The sequence below is a fragment of the Pocillopora damicornis genome, chromosome 11, assembly GCF_964200805.1.
Source record: "Pocillopora damicornis chromosome 11, jaPocDami1.2, whole genome shotgun sequence".
NCBI lineage: Eukaryota > Metazoa > Cnidaria > Anthozoa > Scleractinia > Pocilloporidae > Pocillopora > Pocillopora damicornis.
Genome location: NC_142680.1, coordinates 4,177,253 through 4,200,148, shown reverse-complemented (window position 1 = coordinate 4,200,148; position 22,896 = coordinate 4,177,253). Strand labels below are relative to the sequence as shown.

Sequence of the window (22,896 nt, the reverse complement as noted above, 5' to 3'; positions counted from 1 at the left end):
TCAGTGCAATACTCTATCAACGGAGCTAACCATCCAGCTGAGAGGTGGTTATTAAGTTGGTTGGACTTCATTGCCTCACAAGACAACTGAAAGGGGAAGCACCAGTTACAGTCCCTGCACTAGAAGCTGACTTCTAGTTATCTAAACTTCTAGGTTTTACATAGCTACCGTTGCATAAAAATACTTACAAAGTTGATGGAATGTACTCACATGAAACAATGTTTCCATAACGGTTCTTGCCTCTGTTACTCTTACCGATCTCCCAAGCAAACTGCATCCCACCTGGTAAATACTGGAAAAGGTATGACCTAAGTTGCAATACATGTGCTCTTATCAAAACCGATGAGATGTCATCACTTTTTTCGACCCTTGCAACGACATCCAAAAAATTGTTCTTACGCTTTTGCAAAAATGGATATAGATAATGTACTGAAGCATATATATGTCAAGTTGTCCATTAAGAAAATAAAAAACACGAAACAATTCGAGAAATATTCATAATTACTGTATCATACAATAATACGATAATACGAAAGAAAAGGAAAGAAGTAAAAACTATAATAGATAATTACCTTAAATTCCTCTCGCAACACAATGGCACCATTTTCTGATTTTTTCTTGAAGTATTTTGGAAACTCAGCCACAGGTATTGGTTTGGGTTTACCATCGTCAGCCTCACTGTAAATAGCTTCTTCTTCTTCACTAACAGGCTGTTTCTCAGCACCTGTAGGGTAGAAAAATCGCTCATAAGGAACTCCACAATTCCTTTGATCTTCTCTCTAGACACTCGACCGTGTTATTAATTCTCCTCCTTGGTAACAGATACGCTCCAACTGCTCCGTTTCGTTTGCTACACTCAACAAGAAACACCTACCACGACCTTGAGATACAGCTCAAGTAACGAACAAGCTACGAGAGTGTATTCCTTGAGTAACCTTTAAATCTGGAGTAGCTCCACTACCCCCACAAAGTTATTTTTAGACTCAGAGTATCTGCTGTCTGAGAATCATGTACCAAGGTAATTTAACTTTAAATATATAGTAACAACTTTCTTTTGATACAAGTCCTCAATCAACTAGTTAATTATTTTTTTTTGTACTTAAAAACGATGACCAGTTACACGCAGTCCAATAGACCAGGTGAGGGTTGTTTTGAAAAGGACTGTTGTCGACTGCGATGAAGACCTTTAAACGACCTGGGAAAATTTCATCAGCACAATTAAGTGAGAAATTGTTTTTTTATTCAAGTGATGTAACTAAATCTGGTTCGTAATAGTTGATTGGTGCAATCACGACCGAGTTACACTATTTGAATCTTGCAGCAAATAGCGTCACGGCAAAATTGACTACACGATTAAAAATTGCTCCTGGTACAAACCACTTTCCTAGTTGAAATGATGCTGATCCAAATTTTGACTTTGAAGATATAACTTTGTTACACAGACAATACATAAGTCAGTCACAGTTCAAGTAAAAATTTAGCAAGGCATCCCAACAATCCTTTTTAGCATGAAAATAACGATTCGATCGTAGCTAATTGTACGAACGTAGCTAATTGTACGAACGTTGACTTCAACCGTGAAAATTATTCAATGACCCTCTCCTAGAAACTAACATGTATATTATACTTTATCTACTAAAAATTACCATGAATTGTTCGACGAATGTCTCGTACATTTTGATAGACCAGATTTGATGTACTTGAGGTAGGGTCTTGAGAATCGTCTTTAATGTCATCTAGTTGAACAGATCTTTCCCCGGCACTTTTGGATCTTGACTGCCTTCTCCTAAAAAAAAGAACGAAATGTCGAATATTCGGCTGCCATACTTTTTTCTACGCTCAGTCACTAGGATTCAGTCTTAAAAAGAAACAAACCTCTGGTATAGGAACACAGCGACAACAACTGCTGGTAAGAGGAGTAACAACAGGACTACTGGTACAGCAACAGCCGCAGCGTTAGAACCGTTGGACGTTTCCTTTTTCTCACCTTCTGCATAAGAAAAATGTAAAGAGCATTTAATAATTAAGCTCTTCTGGAATTGCTACTTGCAGTGCTCCAAGCTTAAAGTTGTTTCAGAGCAGACAGTTGGCAGCCGAAAACCAGGTATTCGTCGTAAGAGAAAGAATTTTAGTCGACAGTGGCCGACAATTATTTTAAAGGCTCGCGTGACATCTCAAGACTTAGGCCCCTAGTATGGGACACTAAATCTTGTTAAAACATGAAAGCATTACAGCTTGCTACTTGACAGCCGAAAACATGTGGCGAATTCGTCGACTTTCGCTGAGAATTTCGTCGCCATGGCAACCAAAATGATTGCAGCTTGGAGTGCTGACTTGTACTACTAACTGTATCATTGTTTCCTGCTACTGTCAAAATAGAACTTCTTCATTAGTAATCGCTGTCAAACTTCTCCATTCTTAACCATCCTTGTTCTTTTTAGGCTCATTCGTACTTTTTATTGTGTTTGTTTACCCTGGATATCAATTAACTTATGGTTTCCCTCGCATTCATTACAGTTTCTCAGGAACAACACGGCAAAAAAAAACACACAAAATATTGTGACGTAGCTCAATAAAGCTCAGTACTACGAGCAATTTAATTAAAAAAATCAGCGCCAAGTCCAGTTTCTAAACTTTATTGAACAAGACGAGAGAGTCTGTGACACACCGCAATTGTGTTATCAAAATCATTTTGTTGGCTCTGATGTGCGATGCAGCTTATTACCGTCACCAAATTTAGGTTGCTACGAAACTGATCACGAGTGAGACAAAATCTGGGGTAAACGGTGAACACTCGAAGTCGGTGTTTTGGATTGAGCACAGCTTGATGATCTAGATAATATGAGGAGGAGAATCTCCAGGCCAGTTGTAATTAATACCCGCCTAGGCATGAGGCTCTCGGAGCCAACATTCTTGCAAGTAAAGAACTGCTCCAGAAATCATTTTGCTCTCTGTTACTTTGTAGTACAATATGTAACTTCATTGCTTATTAAGTACAATATAGACAAACCCGTGGTAGTAGAGGTGATGGAAATTTTGGCAACTATGCTTGCGTATCCCTTTAATTCCCCCTGTGAAATATACAAAAACAAAAACAAAAAGAGCACGTGCTTTAAAATCAAAGAGGCCACTGAATCGAGAGCAAAGGAACTGCAAAGTTATTGTGTGGTTCGATTACATAACCCCCTGGTGTATGTGTTTACATACACTAGGAGGACATGTGTTTACATACACCTTTCTCTGTATTTGCAGTGCAAATACAGATAGGTACTGTCTAGCAAGCTACTCTTAAAAATCGACTCGGAAAAAGGTCAATAAACCCAGTTGTAAAACTAATGGGAGCAAGATTGTGCTCTAGTGAGTTTAAAGTAGGCCTTCTCCAGGGTCAAATCTCTATAGAGAGGGGTTACATATTTTTCCAGAAGAAAAGGCAAACCGTTTCACCACGCTGATGGTCAGATGATTCTGGTAGTAAAAAAAGAGGAAAATTTTTTAAATAAGTAGTTTACATACCTTCTCGGCTTTAGTTAGAGCTCTCTCATACACAATGTAGTTTTCTCCTTTCTCAAGTTCTTCATTCACAAATTCCTTACTTTTATGACCATCGCCAACGGTAAATTTCTGAGGTTTGCTGAGCAATGGGTCATTTTCTATCTCAGCAGCAATGTAAAAATTCACGTTCTCTTCCTTAGCATCACTGGCAGCTTTCAGTTTTGAATCATAATTGTCTGGAAGTTCTTGAACGTCATTAGCGATTTTCAGAACAATAACCTGATAAGCACTGAAAGGTATAAAACAAAATGCCAGACTAATGGGTAACATCTCGAAAAGAGGCCATTAAGATAGCATTTAGGGGCCACTGACCATTAACATCGAGAATCCGCCGACAGTTTCGTAATTCATTTAATATTTCCTAAAGGACCCTTTTAATGAACCTCTTTCAAGAATTATAAAACATCTAACGCCTCTTAAATTTGATTTCCTAAGGGACACTTTTAATGAACCTTTTTCAAAAATTATTAAATATCTAACGCCTCTTAAGTTTAATTTCTGTCGCACGCACGAATCCAGCCTTCGTGGAGGGAGCGTGACCTCATTTATCGAGAAGCGGCAGGTAATCTTACCTTATATCTTAATGCAGGATCTATTCCACCTGTGGTTCTTTAGAAAATCACATTCTTATTGATAATTACCTTACTGGACCATATTTTTGTTCAACAGGCCACAGATAAATATCCACAGCTGTCTGAGAAACCTCAACATCGGTTATATTATCTGGATGTGGGGCTTCAGGAGCTGGTAAGGGAAAAAAATAGCTTCTGAACCACAACAACACTCTTGTACAGAAAAGGGTTCCTTTTAATTGAGATAATACAGCTGTATGATTACAGGTTCAAAAGGTGATTCATGACTCTACGCAGAATCTAATTAGTGAATTAATATAACTCAACTGTTCAAGAGGTTAACTTGATCAAATGGACGGCAAGACATTAATAATTCATTTTTGCTTGACAGAATTTCATGGCATTACCAATATTGATGGTCGCAATTTAAAGACTTTTCGGAAAATGTAAATGTAACTAAATGTTCTCGTTAAAGCTATTTCTTTAAAGACATTGGGCACTATTTATTATCAACCTTCAGTTTTAATATTATTTTCTTTCACAAGCAGAAAAAAAATCACTTCCACCAATTCATTTCGAAAGCAGACGAACATCGAAAACAAGGTCCCTTTGTTCAAAGGGTAGATAAAGTTATCCAACGGATAAATCGCTATCGATATCCTACACTAAGAACCACATGATAACATTAAACTGCCTTCAAGCAAGCGTAGGCAGATCTATCTAAAACAAAAAAATTGAAAAATTTTGATATCATCAGTTTTGATTAAAATGGCAAGGTAAGAGTGTCATGGGTAAATGATCCAAGGGGGTAAGTTTCTAAAGAATCTTTGGTGCTACGTCAGTGTGAGAGTATATCAAGGTAATTTCGTATTGTCAACTGAGATGATAACGTAAATTGGCCGCCGTTAAGAGTTTCAAAGCTGACGTTTCGAGCGTTGGCCCTTCATCAGAGCGAATGTTTTCTTAGATAGTTTCATAGATAACCTATTACAATGATTGGTTGGCCTCAAAGAATTTGGAAACTTACCCATCATATCTGTCATCTTTGAGACGACTTCGGAAGCGCTCTCGCCACAAACAGAGGTGCCATGAACTCTAAATTTATATGTGGTGCCTGGAATCAACCCTTCTACTTTCTGTGTTGTTGCCTTTATTGCTTCTATAGTCTGCTCATCTCTGAACGTTTTATTGTAGGACTTTGTTCCAGTGTACTTCACCTACACGATTAAGTACAAAAGGCTCCGATATCAAATTACTTCAAATTTAATGTTTCTGTAATTCAAGCCGAGTTATAGAATCTACGTTAATCTAATTTTAAAATCTCTGATAGGAAGTAAGCTTGGACAAATTAAATTATACAAAGTTTTTTTATAAAGCAATTTTGAATTTCGAGGAACAGTTGATATTCCGATAAAATAAATTAGTTTTGTGATTTTGACTTTTTGTTTTGATACAAATTATGCGATTTCAAGAATGGTCTTGGGATTGGATTTGAGTAAAGTCAATAGTTTCTAGCTGAAATGATGACTCTGTTCTCATTTTGGGTGACTTGCCTGGTTACTTTTGTGATATAAATTTAAATTGAGTCAAAATATATAAAAAGGACCTCCCTTTTGTAAATATATGACGTTGTGACTAAGATACAATTGGTCTGACTTGGAATCAAGCCATTCACAAGGGTTAAAGTTTCTTGAAAATCTAGCAAAGATAGGAGTTGTTTTTTTTCTTTTCAAAAATAAATTTCCACTGAAACAAAATCTTGCTGATGAAACGTATTAAGAAATTCCCTTTGGTATCGTCATTACACATTTATTAGTATCAGCACTAAAAATATGAATATGCATAAAACGTCTCACACAAACATAAGTTTAAAATTTTAGTACTATAGGTACCATCTACATAGTACCTAAAGATAGTACCATAGGCACTATCTTATATATATTTTAATAATTTAATATTTCTTAGTTTTAAATTCTTAATCAGCAGAACCCCGTTAATAACAGTACTTTTGTATTGAAGGGTTATCCTGGATAAATATTTCAATTATTATTATTTCAAGACATGTCTAACTATGTACAGTATAAGTACTACTTATAATTACATGCGAAATAATTGCACCCAAAGGGAAGAAATAGGGTAATTTTAATCCCACTTACAGTATAGACGATTTTTTCCTTTTCATCATATTGTTTCCACGCCAGGGTAATCTGTTTTGTTCCAAAGTCTGTTATTTTAAATTCCCCTGGTGCTTCAGGTCCTATAGTGTTATGTTAGAGAACAAAAAAAGGTAAAGAAAGGCCTTGTATATTGAAAAAGTTATCGAGTCAGAATAACTTGGGGAAGAATCTTATCATATAATGAATGTTACAAGTTGTGCTTTTTTTTAAATTGTCAATAATCATAAAATAAAACAAAATTTTTTTTTGAGTATTTTTTTTTCACCAATCATGTCACAAACCAATATAGTTTTCATAATAATCTCATCAAACTCACTTGATGTTTCCAGTTCCAAAGGTTGGCCATAAGGTCCAGGCCCTTCTGCTGTGTAAGCTCGAACAGACACATTATATCTGGAACAAAGCTCTAAATCAGACAGGACAACAAATGTCACTGATGTGTTGACAGAGGGGCTATAAATTACAGATCTTTTGCGCAAATATCCTTTCTTCGAGAAGATGGCCTTGACTTCATACAAAATAACTTTTCCATAACTCTTTTCTCTTAATAGAGGTTCCCATGATATGTTAAAAGTCGTCTTGTTCACTTGAGCGGATGAAGGACGTTCTGGGCCAGCTCCGGGTGCTGAGGAAGAGAGTAAAAACCTCACGCTATCAGAGGACAATATTATTAGTTTTATAAAAAATGTTTGAGTATTCTATTTTACCACAATTTGGAGAAAATACCAAGAGTTTTCGATAAAGTAAAGAGGCAGTTGAACCTTTGTCACCTAAAATGCACCTGCAAGTCTACAATCTAAGATATTTTCTCATTATTAGTAATTAGTTGAACATTTAGGATCGCTTAAGTCTTCAGCTACAAAGAACAGGACATTTTGTTAATTGATTCACAGCAAATGGAAGTCACTTGTACTTATTTGCTCGTTTTCAACAATACTTAAGTTGTTTCCTGACTTTCTTTATTATTTAATACATGTAAAGTAGCGTAGGTAAATCATTTTAGATAATTTGTACTATAGGTGTTAATATCAATGAAGATATGTACAAAAATAATTTAGGTAATTGCCCTTTTTTCCCCCTACTTTTGTGCTTTCCCAACTAATAAATAGGAATTACCCAAGTAGTTTAGCACTTAAGTTATTTTGGGCGACCAACTACTGTCTGTTTTTTGAATTTACACAATGTATAAAAATTTATTTTAGTATGGTAAAATTAAAAAGAAGTCCCTTCAAATATATGAAGGTAAAGTTTACCATATTCCTTAGTAGTTACTGTTTTCGTGGCATTTTTTCCAGGTTTAATAGTCACGGCTCTGACATTAAACTGATAAGTCACTCCACCTAATACATCAACAGTGTGACTAAGTACAGCTTTGCCTATTCCAGAAATCTCTCTTGGTGCAACTCCATCGTGACTGTAAAACAAAGTATAACTTTTGATAACTCCATTTCTTTCTGCAGGCTCACTCCAGGTCAGGGTTATTCTTGGACCATGTGACTTGCTTGGTGACAGATCAGTATATGACAAGGAGGTAGGTGCATCGGGCGCTGGCAGAATAAAGGAAAATTGTTAACACTAATTAAGAGTGAACAAATCAACAATAACTGCATGCTGTTTCAAAAAAGATTACTTGGGATTAAAAAAATATATATCATTCAAGAAATAGTTTGGGTATCATCTTCACACATGTTTAAGTGTGAGATATATTATGAAGGATACAATTGATAACCTTACATAAAAGAAATCACCCTAAATAGGTAACATCACTTTTATGTTCAAATGTTGGTTAAATCACTTCTGATTCGCACCATCTTCCATCGTTGTCTTGAAGACAGTGGAACTGTTTGGTCCATCACCAGCAGAAGTGAAGGCCAACACTTGAAATTCATATTTAGTGTATTTCTCAAGCTCGGTAACTGTGTCTGATGTTTTTGTATTGTTCAGTGTCAAGGTTACTGAGTCTGAGCCTTTCTTTTTATAGAACAGTGTATATCCTTTGATGATTCCATGTCTGGAGCCTTCTGGTGGTAACCGCCATGATGCTGTGATACTGGTTGAAGATTCCACAGTGACATTAAACTGAGAGGGAGGTTGCGAAGGAGCTGCAATAGAGCAGTCATATTTCAATTAGTATCTTTAAATAATGAATCTGACTGAGTGTTATTTTCCTTTTTACTACAGCCTCTGTAAATAGCTAACCTGCAGCTACAACTTAGAAGTTTTCTTCCAGAAAGATATTAATGCCTCCCTGGGAAGGAGGCAAATTCAGATTTAAACATGTTTGAGTTGTAAATGCAATTACATAATAAACAGTTATACTCAGAGTCAGCACAACTGATTTTAATTTTCCGTAACGGTAATTTCCAATAGCACTGAACAGCAAATTACTATAACAAAACAAAACTTGAAACAGTTTAACATGTACCTTTGCAACAAAGCAGTGCGTACATGAGTACATGACACCGTCTATTTGCGCTTACAGCTTAAGGATATGGTCAATTTCTTCGAACGGATCCTCGGGAGGAGCTGACTCACCCTTTCCTACCTCAGCGACTCCTGTTTTCTCCTACCTTTTGGCAACGTAGCGCTTTCCCTAACTGTTAGTCGTTATATTAAACTTTGCGTGGTTAATGCTCGCGAAAAGAGTTTTACGCGGGTCTCTTCACAGTTTTTGAAAATCATACGATTAATAGCTAACAATGAGGTGTTGTAACATTACAACCATGCATGTACGGGGGGCAGGTGTGTTTTTACAAAATTTAGGAAGCCATAAACACCTGAAATAAAATTTTGACTTTGGAATGTTGATTGTGTTGAGATATAGCTATCACATCACAGACCTGACAAGCAAACAATTAAGTTATATAAGTTTTCTCAAGACTGCTTGATCTCTCTTTAGGCGAGATATAATCTCAGAGACATTTGTGGCATCCATGTTTTTCTGACTTTCATGGAATTAGGACTTAGATAAAATCCTATTTCTTACCAGCCTCCTTTGTTTTCTCACAAATAACTGTACTTTTTGGTCCATCCCCAACAGAAGTGAATGCCAAAATTTGAAATTCATATTCTGTGTACTTATCAAGCCCAGTGACCTCTTGAGAGCGAGTTGCCTGACTGTTAATGAGCTTCGAGCTTCCTGCCCCTGAAGAGCCTTTCTCTTTGTAGAACAATTTATACCCTATGATGATTTCATTTCTGGAGTCTTTTGGTGGTAACTGCCAGGATGCTGTTATACTTTCAGAAGTGGTTGCAGCCAGAGTAAAGCCACTAGGAGGCTGTGAAGGAACTGTAATTGAGAAGTTGCATATGACTATAAAAAAAAATGACAGTAATCCTAACGATAATCGTCATCTTCTCGTTATTTTTAATCAAATAATCACTTAATAGCAGCAACCAGTACACGAAGGCTAACACCCGTATAGTCTCTCCGTCTTTGGTACGAACTGTCACCTAAACTTCTCGGGAATTTCGTACGTTTCAATACTTCTCTCATAGCCATTTTGGGAAGCCAAGTTTTCCGGACTTTTAGCCAGTTGTCTTTGCTTTGTTAGATGTTTCTGTTTTGAGCACTCTCCTTCAAACTTTGAATTTAGAAGTTGCTACTTGCTGCTAACCTGTCCGCAATTTGCGACATTCCTGTGAATCAATTTCATTTCCAATTTTTGCACTTAATTTCAACTTTCTGCACTGTATGAAATAAACTGGTGTGTTCTCAACCAATTAGCATACTGAAATTGTTGCATACGAAGCCTGTAATCTATGTTGAAAATACGCCATAATCGTAAGTGGTCTTGTGGTAAACATAAAGAATCAAACTATATTTTTACTTCAATTTGTAGGATGCCTCTTCCAGTGAGGAACTCAAATTTGACTCAGAATATCAGTGTTGTAGCTATATTGGTTTCTGTTCATTTGTTTTTCTGTTTTTGTTTGTTTGTTTAATATTACTGCCACTCAGGAACAAATGAAAGAAAAAAGGCAGATTTAAATCCAGAAATTATTCTAAATTTGCAACGGAGCTAAGGGTACACCATCTAGGTCTAAATCCAGAAGGAAGGCAACCAATAAAAACAGCCAACATAATTGCTAATATTCAATTGCATGCTTATAATTTCTTGAGTAAATAGTCATGATTTGATGGCCAATCAGAATGCTTACATTATGTTAGTTATCTTCAAATAATTACCTTTCCACTCATGACTCACTGATATGACGGTGTGTTAAATCATAGTTATTAAAATCACATATTACATAATTATACATTCTCACTTTTCACACCAAATCAGAAAACTGTATGAGAAGTGCAAGTGTATCTGACCTTTAATTAAAGAGTCAAGACGTTTTAAGAAGATAAAACAAAAAGTTTCTCTAACCATCTTCTTTTGTTCTCTTAACAACAACAGAGCTGTTTACACCATCACCAGCAGAAGTAAAAGCCAACACTTGAAATTCATACTCTGTGTACTTATAAAGCCCATTGACATTTTTGCTTAAAATTGATTCACTGTTGATAAGAAGAATGGTGCCTGAGTCTGACGAGTCTTTCCTTTTGTAAAATAATTTGAATCCACAAATTATTCCATTCCTGGAGTTTGCTGGTGGTAGTTGCCATGATGCTCTTGCACCAGTAGAGGAGGTTGGAGTGACATTGAAGTTAGATGGAGGTTGTGAAGGAGCTGCAATTAGGCAGTAGTGTTTTTAATTAGTTTCATTAGCTGTAAAATTTTTCGAAAAATTCTATCACATCTTAACTTGCCACATGAATATAAATGCTATCGTGTTTTGATGAATTAAAGTAACCAACTGATTCCAAACTATTCAATTGTTTAGCCCTCTCATCATGAGATTGGTATCCAATAAACCTGCAATGAAGATGCAAATTCAAGAACTATCTTTCATAGTTCTTTTCATTATCCCTGAACTGTTACATACCATCTTCCATTGTTCTTTTCACTTTCGCTAAACTTTTTGGTCCATCACCATCAGAAGTGAAGGCCAAAACCTGAAATTCATATTCTGTGTACTTATCAAGCACTCTGACAGTTTTACTTAATATTGCTCCATCGCTGATTGGCAAGGTTGTTGCTGAGCTACTAGAACTTTTCTTTTTGTAAAACAATTTAAACCCTGCAATGTTTCCATGTCTGGCAAAGACTGGTGGTAACTGCCAGGAAGCTGTGATGCTGGTAGAAGAGCTTGCAGTCAACTGGAAGGCAGTGGGAGGTTGTGACGGAACTGTATCAACAACAAGAGATGTATGCTTGAATTCATATATGATAATTAATGTGAAGTTTAAAAGAACATGTCATTAACGGCCACGGTAAACCTAATGGGTAGTCTATATTGATTAGGAGTTGTGCGAAGGATCATCTGAGGTGGTGACTTTGTTGACGCATTTACAATACTTTCTCCATGATGTTCGTTATGAGTTAGGCTTCACAACTTTGTTGATAGGCATTTCACAGCCATCTCCAACATTTACTTTTGGTATTCGTCAATAACATCGCCCTCGTAATTGCAAATTGCCCAGTTCTGCCTTAATTGTCCTAATAATTACTTATTGTGACTTCATTTTGTATCTGAGGACCAAAAATGAGAACAAATAAATACCTTTAGACAAAAGTATTCCATAAGCCTCCACTCTCAAAATTTTGAACCTATTATACTTTGTTGGCAGAAAGCGGATAAACTTTGCACTTGCAAATTCCTTTAGACTGTTTTTCACTGTGTCAGTTTTTCCTGAATTTCCTGGAAAGGCCTGTTATACAAAAAGTGATATTGATGTATTTAATGGTTCGCTGTAATTTGGCAAATGAGATAAAGTGAAAATCTGCAATTTGCAAAATGAAAATCTGTAACTTGGAAAAAGAACACAACATGAGAATCTGTAATGTGTACAACTGAAATCTGTTATCTGTAGGTTAAGTCCCCATTGTCTGTATACATCCTAGGTTAAAAACTAAAGAGCTTGAGCTACTTCAGCAAGTCATTTGAAGATGACCAGGGATTGTGCCTTGAGGAATGCCACAGGTCAGATAATGAATGTCAGAGAGATCACAACCATTTCTTTCTTCATCTTTAAATTGTGTGGTAATTTTTTTCAGTACGTGTGATTGAACAGTTAGAATTGGTCAGTGTTTGCTACATCTTTGTACAATCATACTGCTATGAAAACATATATTTAACTAATAGACTACATGCTTTTGGGTGTGTGTACTCCATTTTAATCCTTACATGTACATGTAATTGATTAGAAAACTTCACTATTAATTCTTGAAAGAAATGCCGATATGGTTTGCAAGCAACAGAAGTATATTGTGGGTAATGCGAGCATTGGTAAATATTGTTAATATTCTACGACATGTATAAGCAAATTTGTTATTGCTGTGAGTAGCTCTAGTTTTGTACCACAAGCATTAATTTTGGCTGTTATGAATACTTGCATACGAGAGCATGTCATACCAACCTTATCAGCCTTATTTTCGTTATAAGGGAAAAAAGTGGTACCATTCAAAGAAAATCTTAGTTTGTACTCTGTGGTCCATTCTTGAGCTGGCGATTGAGTTGGTGGATTTCCTTGAGTAGCTACAGCACAGATAACATACTCATAGAGAAGGTCAATTTGAAGGTAGTCATCACGGCCATTAGTCTCAGCTGCCCATGCCCTTGTTCCATTAAGACGACCATATTTAGCTGCATATGTGGAACTATATATTGAAGTGGCTGAGAAGCTGTCATCTGGAATTCTACCACCACTGGCCAAACCAATTGGCTGTGAATCACATGCTACAAGGTAACAATTAAAAGATTACCTTTCTATCTATGCATATTTCATGTATGTTTTTCAATATAATTCATTGAAGACACTTCTAAACAATCTGAAAGATATTAAAACAGAAATACAGAAAAAGAGTGATGGTACAATACGAGAAAATGAAGCCTTGACTGTTTGCAAAATAACCAAATGAATGCTGCGATCTGTCAGGAAATACACAGTAAATGCGATCTAAGTGTTGTGTTGGACATGAAGACTGCGCGGGTGCCTTGTTGTTGTGGGTAACAGCCAAGAGGCTCTGATACACCTTTTACATAGGGTAAAACCGATGTGGACTTGAACTGCCTCACAGGCCTTCTACTTGGGGAGGAGTTTGGGAAATCTGTGCTTATGAGAACAATGGAGATCAAGATCCCCTAATCACACTAGAACACCATGATACAAATGGTAAAGCATGAGCAGTCGACTCCATCGCCTAATGAAGACTAGCAGTAAGCAGTCGGAATGTCACAATCTACATCTCAAGTGACTACATCGTGATACAAACGATTATACGGTTTCTTATTAATTGAAATGATTAATAAACTGAATCCTACAGCATTTGAATACCAAATATTGCCTCAACTTAGTTGGTATTAATCCCAATAATTTGAGTTTCACATTACAAAAATTACAACTGATCTAATGTACATATCAATCGAATAGAGACTTTTCAAAAAGTTTAAAACAGAATTTGGGCACCAAAAATGAATTCAATTTTAGCATTTTCTATCAGCTATTCCCTTTCTTTGGCGAATTAGAGACAATAAGTCGTTAAGCATGCAACTTAAAAGTTATCATGAGAGGTTTGATGTTTTTGATGACTGTATAAACTGTATCATTAGACTATAAATTATATACAATGTTGTTTGTATCATTTTAGCCACTAACTGTATCCAAAAAGCTTATTTTTTAGCATTAAAAGAACATATCTACGAATGTATCAGGTTTAAAACTCTTCTTTAAAGATTAAGAGAGTATCTAAGAACGTCCATTAAAGTGGCAGATCATAGCAATCATGAAACATTAAATTTCAAACTCACTTGGCTTTTGTTTCACCCCAAACACTTCTATTCTCATACACACCCCACCCTGGTGAGTTTGTGGTCGGATTCGTAGATATCTAGTCAACACTCCATACAAAACATGCTTTACTTCTGAGTTTTTGCCATCATTTCCTATCAGAATCTTAAAAGAAACAAAACAAATAGTCACACCTCATAATCCCCCATTTTCTCAATTTGTATTTCTTGCAAACTGAGAAAAAAGCAGGGATAATGATATTCACACAGCTTATAACAAATGAGTTTCTATCATCATTTCCTTCTTAACCCTTTACACCCTAACATCATTAGACACATTCCCCAAACAATTCTCTTTACATTTCCAAAGGTACGACATGACAAAGAGCTTGTGATCAGTTCCGTTATTTGTGTGACCTTAGTGTTTAATTCAGGGCTGATACTGTAACCAAAAACAAGATGCTAGTACTCTTTAGGGCCAAGAGTCAAACCTTGAAAATTGTTTGATAAGGGTGAAAATGAAAATGGAGCAGGAAACATCTTTGCGCTCTTTAAGACATGGTCACCGCAAGTAGTAAAGTGCCCTCAGAAATTTTGAGTGAAAATCTATTCTTCCCATTTTCAACAAGTAGATGATTGAGGGCTAGCAATACTCTTTTTCATTTAAAATAATGGCATTTGGTTTGCCATATAGGAAAAAAAGTCTTACACAGCAGTGTAAAAAAAAAAATTCTTACTGCTCCTCGGCAGCAATCTCACAGCTCTGAAAAATCATTTGCTGAAGGCTTATCTGAAGACACTGTATTTGCTTAGCCCACAGAGGATACTACGCATTTTCAATTTAAGTGCAATTACTAATTAAAATAATATCAGTGAATTCATTTTCTTCTCCGACATTCCTTTTTAAAGAAGAAGAAATCCAATGATGGACATACTGATAATTTGAGCATCATAGGTGGTAATGACGGAAATGTACGATGTTCGATTCTTCATGGGGACGCAGATTTGTTAGCTTTGTCCTACGCTTGTGAGAAGACAAAAAATATCTTTCTCACTTTCTTCACATGGCTAAAATGTTACCATCTTTCTTCACAATAAAATTAATTAAATAAATATTGAAATTTTGAAACTATGGACAGCTCTTAATAAAAATGGTCAGACTCTTCAGAATCAGGACGTGAAAGCTATGTTTTTTTCATCAATATCAGTATTTCTGTTGGTATCACAACCTGTATCACACATTTATATTCAATAATTTTTAGGGGCAAGAACTAGTCACTGCCTCCTGCATGCTTGTAAGGATTTTATATAGATGTAAAAATCAATGCGTGTTAAATCTTAGTTGTTTTGGAAATAATGCTCTGTGTATTATGCTCTGCCTACCTTGACTTGTCCACCTAATTCCTTATAGTCTGTCCAAGCTATCCCATTGGTGGATAATTGTAGTGTGTAGGTCTTCACCCACTGATCTGCTTTAGAATTTCCTTGAGTAGACAGAGCACAGATGATATGAAGTTTCTGTAGATCAATCTGTAGATATGGGTTAGTGTCACTCGCTCCTGCACACCATGATGATCCTGATGTGTAGTTCAGTCGACCGTTCTTGGCTGGTGTGCTAGAAGACGAAGCATTTATTCCACTGTCTGGAATTCTTCCATCTTCCATCCCCAGACTAAACTCAACACAACCTAAGCATTGAAAAAAGATTTAAAGCATTACAACTGACAGGGACAAATGATCTGTAATGAACACTAGACAGGTTTAAGAGGGTAGAGCTCTCAACATGAGCATTTCATAATTTTGTCTCTGCAACCCTCTTAAACTTAAGGTAAACGAAATTTAAAAAAGTGTGTGGGTCAAAAAGTCACAATGGCACAATATATATATCTCTGAGATCCCAAGAGTTTAGTAGCAAACCTTTGTTAGCATTCCTAGGGTCCTCTGTAATGCTTGGTTTCAGGTTTTTTTCAGCCCTACTTATTCAGTTGTTTTCAACCATTCAATTTTTTTGTATTTATCCCCTTTTGTTCCTCAGACCTTTTGTACAGTTTGCCTTAAGGTATTATGGGAAACCTTCATTAAGTATCCATGCCTTTGTAGTGTTGTCGTGATCATCTCTAAATGTTACCAAACAGTTTTCAAGTACAATAATGTACTTGTCTGCAAGAGGTTATCAGCATTGTGCAGTTGTCTTAAAGCTTTCATAAGCAATCACTAAATTGTGGTCTTCAAACAAGGGTGCCCTGGTACCATGGAGAGTTCGGGGCCATACTTTGCCCCAGGCTTACGTGTCCTACATGTAGTCTTATGGTCAGCTAAGAAAGACCCTGGCCTAGAATGGCTGTTTTCTGGGGATTTGACCGCTATGAGAGCAATATTTCATCTGAGGCCTGCTTGGACACAGTGGTAGTCCCTAGATATCGCCTACACTTGTCTTCCATTATTTTAAGCAAAGCAGCCATTTCACTCAGCCCTTATTAGGTATTCTGAATTGGCCATACAGAGAAAATGTACTTTCGATTTCATCACACACCAAATACACAGCTTTTAAAATATCACTTTTGGTCGGTTTTCATTTTCCTTCAAGTGCGTGAGATGTTAAAAAAAGGGATAACATTTATATAAAAGCAAAGTGTTCTAACTTCTCAAGGTCTAAAAACATTTCAGCTTTTGAATCTGTTTGCCCAACACGTGTACTACAGCACCACGCATATTACAAACCACAAAATAGCTACCTTGGTTGATGCAAATGTACTTATGTAAACTGGAAAAGTTCAAATCAAGCAATAACATATTAAAGTTCTGTTAGAATATGCTTTCTCATCTAAGAATCAGCTCATAAGTTTTTTTGCTGTTGCTAAACCATGCAGACTCAGTTAAAAAAGGCTTGAACATTGTTTTAAAATTCTTACCATCTTTCGTGGTTCTAACAAACACTACAGGAGAACTCCTTGGTCCATCACCAGCTGAAGTAGAGGCCAACATTTCAAATTCATATTCTGTGTAAACATCCAGCCCAATGACATCTTTACTTAATGCTGCTCCATTGTTAATGGTCACGGTGGTTGCTGCTCCAGCAGAGCCTCTCTTTTTGTAAAACAATTTGAATCCTATAATTATTCCATTTCTGGAGTCTGCTGGTGGTAACTGCCAGGATGCTGTAATAATTGTAGAAGTAATGGCAGTCACTCTGAAGCTGCTAGGGGCTTTTGATGGAGCTGCAATTGGAAAAATGTGGAACTTAATGCCAATAACTGGTCCTGTTAAATGTTGCTACCAAACAAAGAAACCTCTATCTATTTTCTAGCTCCCAATGTGTCGCTTGATAGCTCAGTTGGTAGTAGTGCCCATCTGGCATCTGAAAGGTACGGGTTCAAATCCCATCGAAGCCTGAATTTTTTCTGGTTTCTTTTCTGAAATTGTTTACAAATGTAGTCCACATGGGAGGATCTTTTCTCTCCTTGCAGGTCTAACAAAATTTATTTCATCAAAAATTGTGATAATCTTTTATCTTTCACTTTCACCTATCACATACCGGCTTCCTTTGTCCGTTCCACCTCAACAGGGCTCTTTGGTCCATCACCATCAGAGGTAGAAGCCAACACTTGAAATTCATATTGTGTGAACTTATCAAGCCCAGTGACAGTTCTATTTAATATTGATCCACTGCTTATAGTCAAATTTGTTGCTGATGCACCAGAACCTTTCTTTTTGTAGAACAGTTTAAATCCTGTAATGGTTCTTCCATGTCTGGAAAAGACTGGTGGTAACTGCCAGGAAGCTGTGATGCTGGTAGAGGAGCTTGCAGTCAGCTTGATGGCAGTAGGAGGTTATGATGGAACTAAAATAAATATTGCCAGATGCATGCTTTACTCCTTAACTGATTTTTAATGTGAAGTTAAGAAAGGAAAAAATACTCAATCACCATAGTGAACTTAGATAACATTTAGAAATTTGTCCGAGCAGTGACTCAGGGATCATCAGTGTAGGGACTGTATGTATACAACAGATGTTCATTATTCAGGTGCAAAGATCCTCTATAAAATATTAGATTAGCATTTTGTTACCACAATAACCCTTTGCCTTCCAGAATCCACAATTATACCAACACATTATACCACACCTGGTATAAATCATGATCAAAGCTCAACTTTGTTCAGTGTAACAAAAAATGAATAATAAATAGTAGCATTCCAGAAGAGGGAATGTAACATTTCATATCAAACTGAACAAAAAAAAAGGATGTGGTGGTCAAATTTTGGTCAGCTCTAAAATTCTCATGCTATCAAGGCTTAGTGATGATTGGAGAGTATTTAACTCCTAATTAGCTCTATTAACTTACATGTACCTGCCCTTGTCTTGTTCAAATAATGAGTTATTGTGATGTCATTTTTGTCTCAGAGGGAGACAAATATACGAGCAAGAAAGTACTTTTAGTAAGAACTATTCCATAAACTTCCACCCTCAGAACCTTTCAGCTGTTATATGGTCAGTAAATACTGGATGATATTTAACTCTAATATAGCTCTGTAATATTTCAAAATTTTCCTTACTGTGGATAAGTGGTTATTGCATCTTCATTGTCATCACAGCATGCAGGAGGCAAACAAGAGAGCAAATAAATACCTTTACTTAAAAGTATCCCATAAACTTCCACTCTCAGACCTTTATATCCACTATATGCTGTAGGTTGAAAGCGGATAAACTTTGCACTTGCAAATTCCTCTAGACTGTTTGTTATGATGCTATTTCTATCTTTGTTTCCAGGAAAGACCTGTAGTTTGTGGCACAAAATGTGACATTTAAATGTTAATTATTGAATCAAAATTGCTTTAAGTAATCTACTGCAGCATTACCTGCTGTAATAAAGTATTAGTTATTCCCTACATATAGACGCAGGATTGAAAACAATTGGTGTTTGAAAATTTGTTATTAGTACTGGTAATCACATGATTTCCTGTGCAATTTGGAATAAACAAGCATGAGTAAATTTTTTCAAAGACTTACAAAATTGTGCAAATAGGGCGAGTGCAATTTTCCAAATTGCACGAGAAAAATCATTTAATTATGTATTAGTAATATATATGAAAAAGTACGACATAGCTTATCATAATTATGCAGAAGCAAAGCGTGTGCATCAAGTGCAAAAATAATTTATTTCAAACATTGCTAGTTATATTGTGTGTTCGGTCAAAACAACCCTGTACAATCAAAGCAATAATATACAATGATATTTTTGCATCTTTGAGGTGCAAAAAAGTTCATAGTCCGGCTAAAAAGTTCAAGGAATTGTTCAGTCTGGTTTGCATTGAATAACCTGAAAACTGTATTTATCTTATTGAATTGATCTGCCAAAAGCACTTAATGGCCTAAGAAAGACCTACACCCTCTGCGTTTATAGCTGCATCTAAACCCACCTTTTCAGTACTGTTTTCCCGATAGGTGATAAAATTTGCATCATCAAGGGATAATGTTAACTTGTATTTTGTTGTCCACTCATTGGCCCTTGGATTTCCCTGTGTAGCTACAGCACAGATGACATACTCAAACAGCAGGTCAATTTGAAGGTAATCATTATCATTATTGTTGTCAAGAGGTGCCCATGACTTTACCCCATTTAAGCGGCCATATTTTGCTGTATAAACTGAATTAAAGTTTGACGAGACAAAGAAGCTGCTGTCTGGAATGGTACCAGTCCTGGCTACACCAATGGCCTGGGTATTACACACTGCAAAATAATGATCCATAATTAAACGTGAAAAATCATTTTCAAATTCATTTCATGGACAATCTTTTCATCATTAACTTCTAGCATCTTAACCCTTTAACTCCCAAGATCTGATTGCTTATCCTCCCCTCTAGCTCCCACACATTTCCTTGTAAATTGGTTATGAGAATTTGTTGGTCAATCAAGATAATATCTTGTACCCGATAAGTTTGAGTATTCTCACCACCTGTCTGCTGGACTATGTTTGGATACTAAAGGGAGAAGTTATATGTTAATCACTTCTGGGAGTTAAAGGGTCAAGTCTTTGTCTGAGTAATTTGTATTTCAATATTTTTGCTTACTTTTTTAATGGATGAGAGAATTCAAAGTAATTTGTATCTTTAAAACTCATTAGTCAGAATAACAAGTATTACAAAAATGGCCCAGCTAATAGGTTAAGGATTAATTAGGCTGGAATCTTACTTTATAGATGAGGAGACAATCTATAAGGTTGATGTACTAGGTACTTTTTAGATATTGAATATAACCCAGTGCAAAATTACATATAAAGTGAACAATTACTACGTTTCAAACTCACTTGGCTTTTGTGTTACTCCAAACAATTCTGTTCTCATACACACCCCACCCTGGTGAGTTTGAGGCAAAAATCGGAGATATTTTGTTAAGACTCCATAAACAGCATGTTTGACCTGTGAGTTTCTGTCGTGATTTCCATCTAGAACCTTTAAAAGAAAAAGGAGATAAATCCTTATATCTCCTCAAAAAATGTTTTCTTGAAGAAAAAAGGTCGATTCTCTGATTAAGTCTTCAACATTATTGTATATTTAGAAATACTCACAGTTCCAAGTGAGTGCAAGAAAATAGTTCTCTGAACAATGATGTCTTGAAGTATACACAATATGTATGTCTCATACAGGTACCTTAATTTGTCCACCTTCCTTGTAGTCTGTCCAAGTTGTTCCATCGATGGAAAGTTGTAGTGTGTAATTCTTCACCCACTGATCTACTTGAGAATTCCCTTGAGTGGAAACAGCACAGACGATATGAAGTGTCTGTAGATCAATCTGTAGATATGGGTTGGTGTCACTTGTTCCTGCACACCATGACGATCCTGATGAGTAGTTTAGTCGACCATTTTTTGCTGGTGTGCTGGCACTTTCTACCGAAGAAGCGTTTATATTATTATCTGGAATTGTTCCACTTCCCATTCCAAGGTCAAAATCAACACAAGCCCCTATAGAAAAAGAATTTACATTTGCACTTTAATAATTTTGCATAATTTGTAGCATTACGCTAAGACATGTAAATCTGGAGCTTTCAATCAGTTTATGCTTATTTCTAAATAATGCATTTTGTTCTTTGCTGTATTTTTATATTTATCACATAAGTTTGTGTTGGTTTGTCGTTCAGATTGAATTTCACCCTTAGATGCTATGGATGTGGCAGTGATAGTTAAATCAATGGGATTTTTAGAATTTTCATGTACGATCTAGTTGATTTCATCTACAGTGAAAACATTTTTATTCCAGCTGAAGTATGTAAGTTTGAGTTTTTAGTAGTTCGACCCAAACTCTATTGAAGTATTTCAAAGAACCGTAAAAAGAACTGGAACGGAAAAGAATCTACTCTCCTGTCCTGATGCGGCGGTGGTTGAAGCCCAAAATGTTATAGATAAAGTGGCAATAGAAACAAGATTTCCCTACTAGTAATTGAAGAAAGTGAGATAGGGGGTCGCTTATTCGGGAGAGGACGCTTATCAAAGAGTGGGCGCTTATTCGAAAAAGTACGGTAATTGTAAGTAGGTATTTTGCGAAGCCAGTCAGTCAATGCAGTGGTAGCTATTCGCTTTCTGTCCGACGCTCGATATTTTATCGCTACGGTCGCATATCGTTAACTACAAGGGAAACTGGGCGAGAGGTAGCCATGAGTGTGACTCGCGGGGGCAAAAGGAAACGGCCTCCTTCGCCTGCATGGGCATGCGCGCGTGTGAATCGCGCACCTTCCTCGCTTGAGAAACGGAAATGAATAATGATTGTTTCATTGCGAAACTGAATGAAATACTGGAAAAGGCAGACAATTTCAATTATCTCTTTGCTCTCCTTAAGCTCCAATGTAAGCATAATGTATTGATTTTTGTCCGCAAGATTGGAAAAGACACGTTTCTGAGGCAGACATGGAATCAGTCAATGCCTAAGGCATGCGTAGAAGTTTAGTTAACGACGGTCGCAATAAATATGTTCGACGACAAAATCTCAGTTAAATGACTTGTATTAGTATTACTTTAAAACTTATTCTCGGCATGATTATCTACCAGGTTGTTCTATTAGCTTCAAAACCCAAGTTTTTCATGGATGAGAATGAATTTTTCGACAGAAAGGTTCGTTGCGTCGTTTTACCCCCAAGGACTGTTTGAACTGAATGTTCACAAGTCGCCTGAACGTACTTTAGCATTTAGTGAATGTAGCGAATAAACCCAAATTTATTCAATTGTTTGGTCACATTCCCAAACATGCTTTGGAAAGGATTGTTTTTAAAGAGAGCTTGGTATCTGTCCCAAGATTAATAAACAATACTCTAATCTGGTTTTAATGCTGACAGCATTAGCGATTAAGTTACGATGATACGCGGAAGTCTTAAGCTCCAGCTCTCAAAACTGAAAAACATATCCCACTATTTCTGCTAAATGTAGTATTCAAATAAAAATAAACCTTCCGAGTAGATTTGATATGATATGGTGCTCACCTGAAGCCAGAGGAAGAAATACAGCGAGAACAACTACACAGGAACAAAGCTCGAGATTGAACTGCGCCATGTTTCAATTGTGTGTCAAGGTATGCGGTCACGCAAGATGTCTTTGGGCAAAATTTCCGCACAGCCCTATACTTCATTATGCATACAGTCTTTTGTTGAAGAAAACAATAGCGCAAACAATAGATTACCTTTGGGACTATCCGCTTTGTTTTCAAGAAGTTGAATTTTTTTTTTAGCCTTTATTTAAACCTTCGTAAAGTGCGAAAATAATTGTGTC

At 36.4% G+C, this 22,896-nt stretch overlaps 1 protein-coding gene across 4 annotated transcripts in view; it reads right to left on the bottom strand.

Moving 5' to 3' along the window:
* Window positions 1-22,680, bottom strand: part of LOC149037090 (receptor-type tyrosine-protein phosphatase F-like) — a 32,234-nt gene extending 9,554 nt beyond the window's left edge. The window contains exons 1-21 of one of the 4 annotated variants that reach the window (XR_016180935.1): window positions 17,676-18,494; window positions 17,053-17,358; window positions 15,524-15,828; window positions 14,162-14,306; window positions 12,771-13,090; window positions 11,915-12,062; window positions 11,237-11,539; window positions 10,678-10,980; window positions 9,288-9,590; window positions 8,110-8,403; window positions 7,555-7,848; window positions 6,618-6,926; window positions 6,281-6,381; window positions 5,152-5,341; window positions 4,194-4,296; window positions 3,514-3,781; window positions 3,011-3,071; window positions 1,876-1,990; window positions 1,675-1,786; window positions 573-724; window positions 211-292 (exon numbers count right to left, since the gene is read on the bottom strand). Coding sequence is in view for 3 of the 4 variants with exons in the window: in XM_089186889.1 (XP_089043015.1) it covers window positions 211-292; window positions 573-724; window positions 1,647-1,786; window positions 1,876-1,990; window positions 3,011-3,071; window positions 3,514-3,781; window positions 4,194-4,296; window positions 5,152-5,341; window positions 6,281-6,381; window positions 6,618-6,926; window positions 7,555-7,848; window positions 8,110-8,403; window positions 9,288-9,590; window positions 10,678-10,980; window positions 11,237-11,539; window positions 11,915-12,062; window positions 12,771-13,090; window positions 14,162-14,306; window positions 15,524-15,828; window positions 17,053-17,125 (4,009 nt within the window). In the remaining variant the exon portion in view is untranslated. Of the gene's footprint in view, window positions 1-210; window positions 293-572; window positions 725-1,646; window positions 1,787-1,875; window positions 1,991-3,010; window positions 3,072-3,513; window positions 3,782-4,193; window positions 4,297-5,151; window positions 5,342-6,280; window positions 6,382-6,617; window positions 6,927-7,554; window positions 7,849-8,109; window positions 8,404-9,287; window positions 9,591-10,677; window positions 10,981-11,236; window positions 11,540-11,914; window positions 12,063-12,770; window positions 13,091-14,161; window positions 14,307-15,523; window positions 15,829-17,052; window positions 17,359-17,675; window positions 18,495-20,788; window positions 21,103-22,610 lie in introns of those variants that run through there. The other 3 variants (XM_089186889.1, XM_089186890.1, XM_089186891.1) reach the window with 3 other exon arrangements.
* Between the last annotated feature and the right edge of the window lie 216 nt (window positions 22,681-22,896).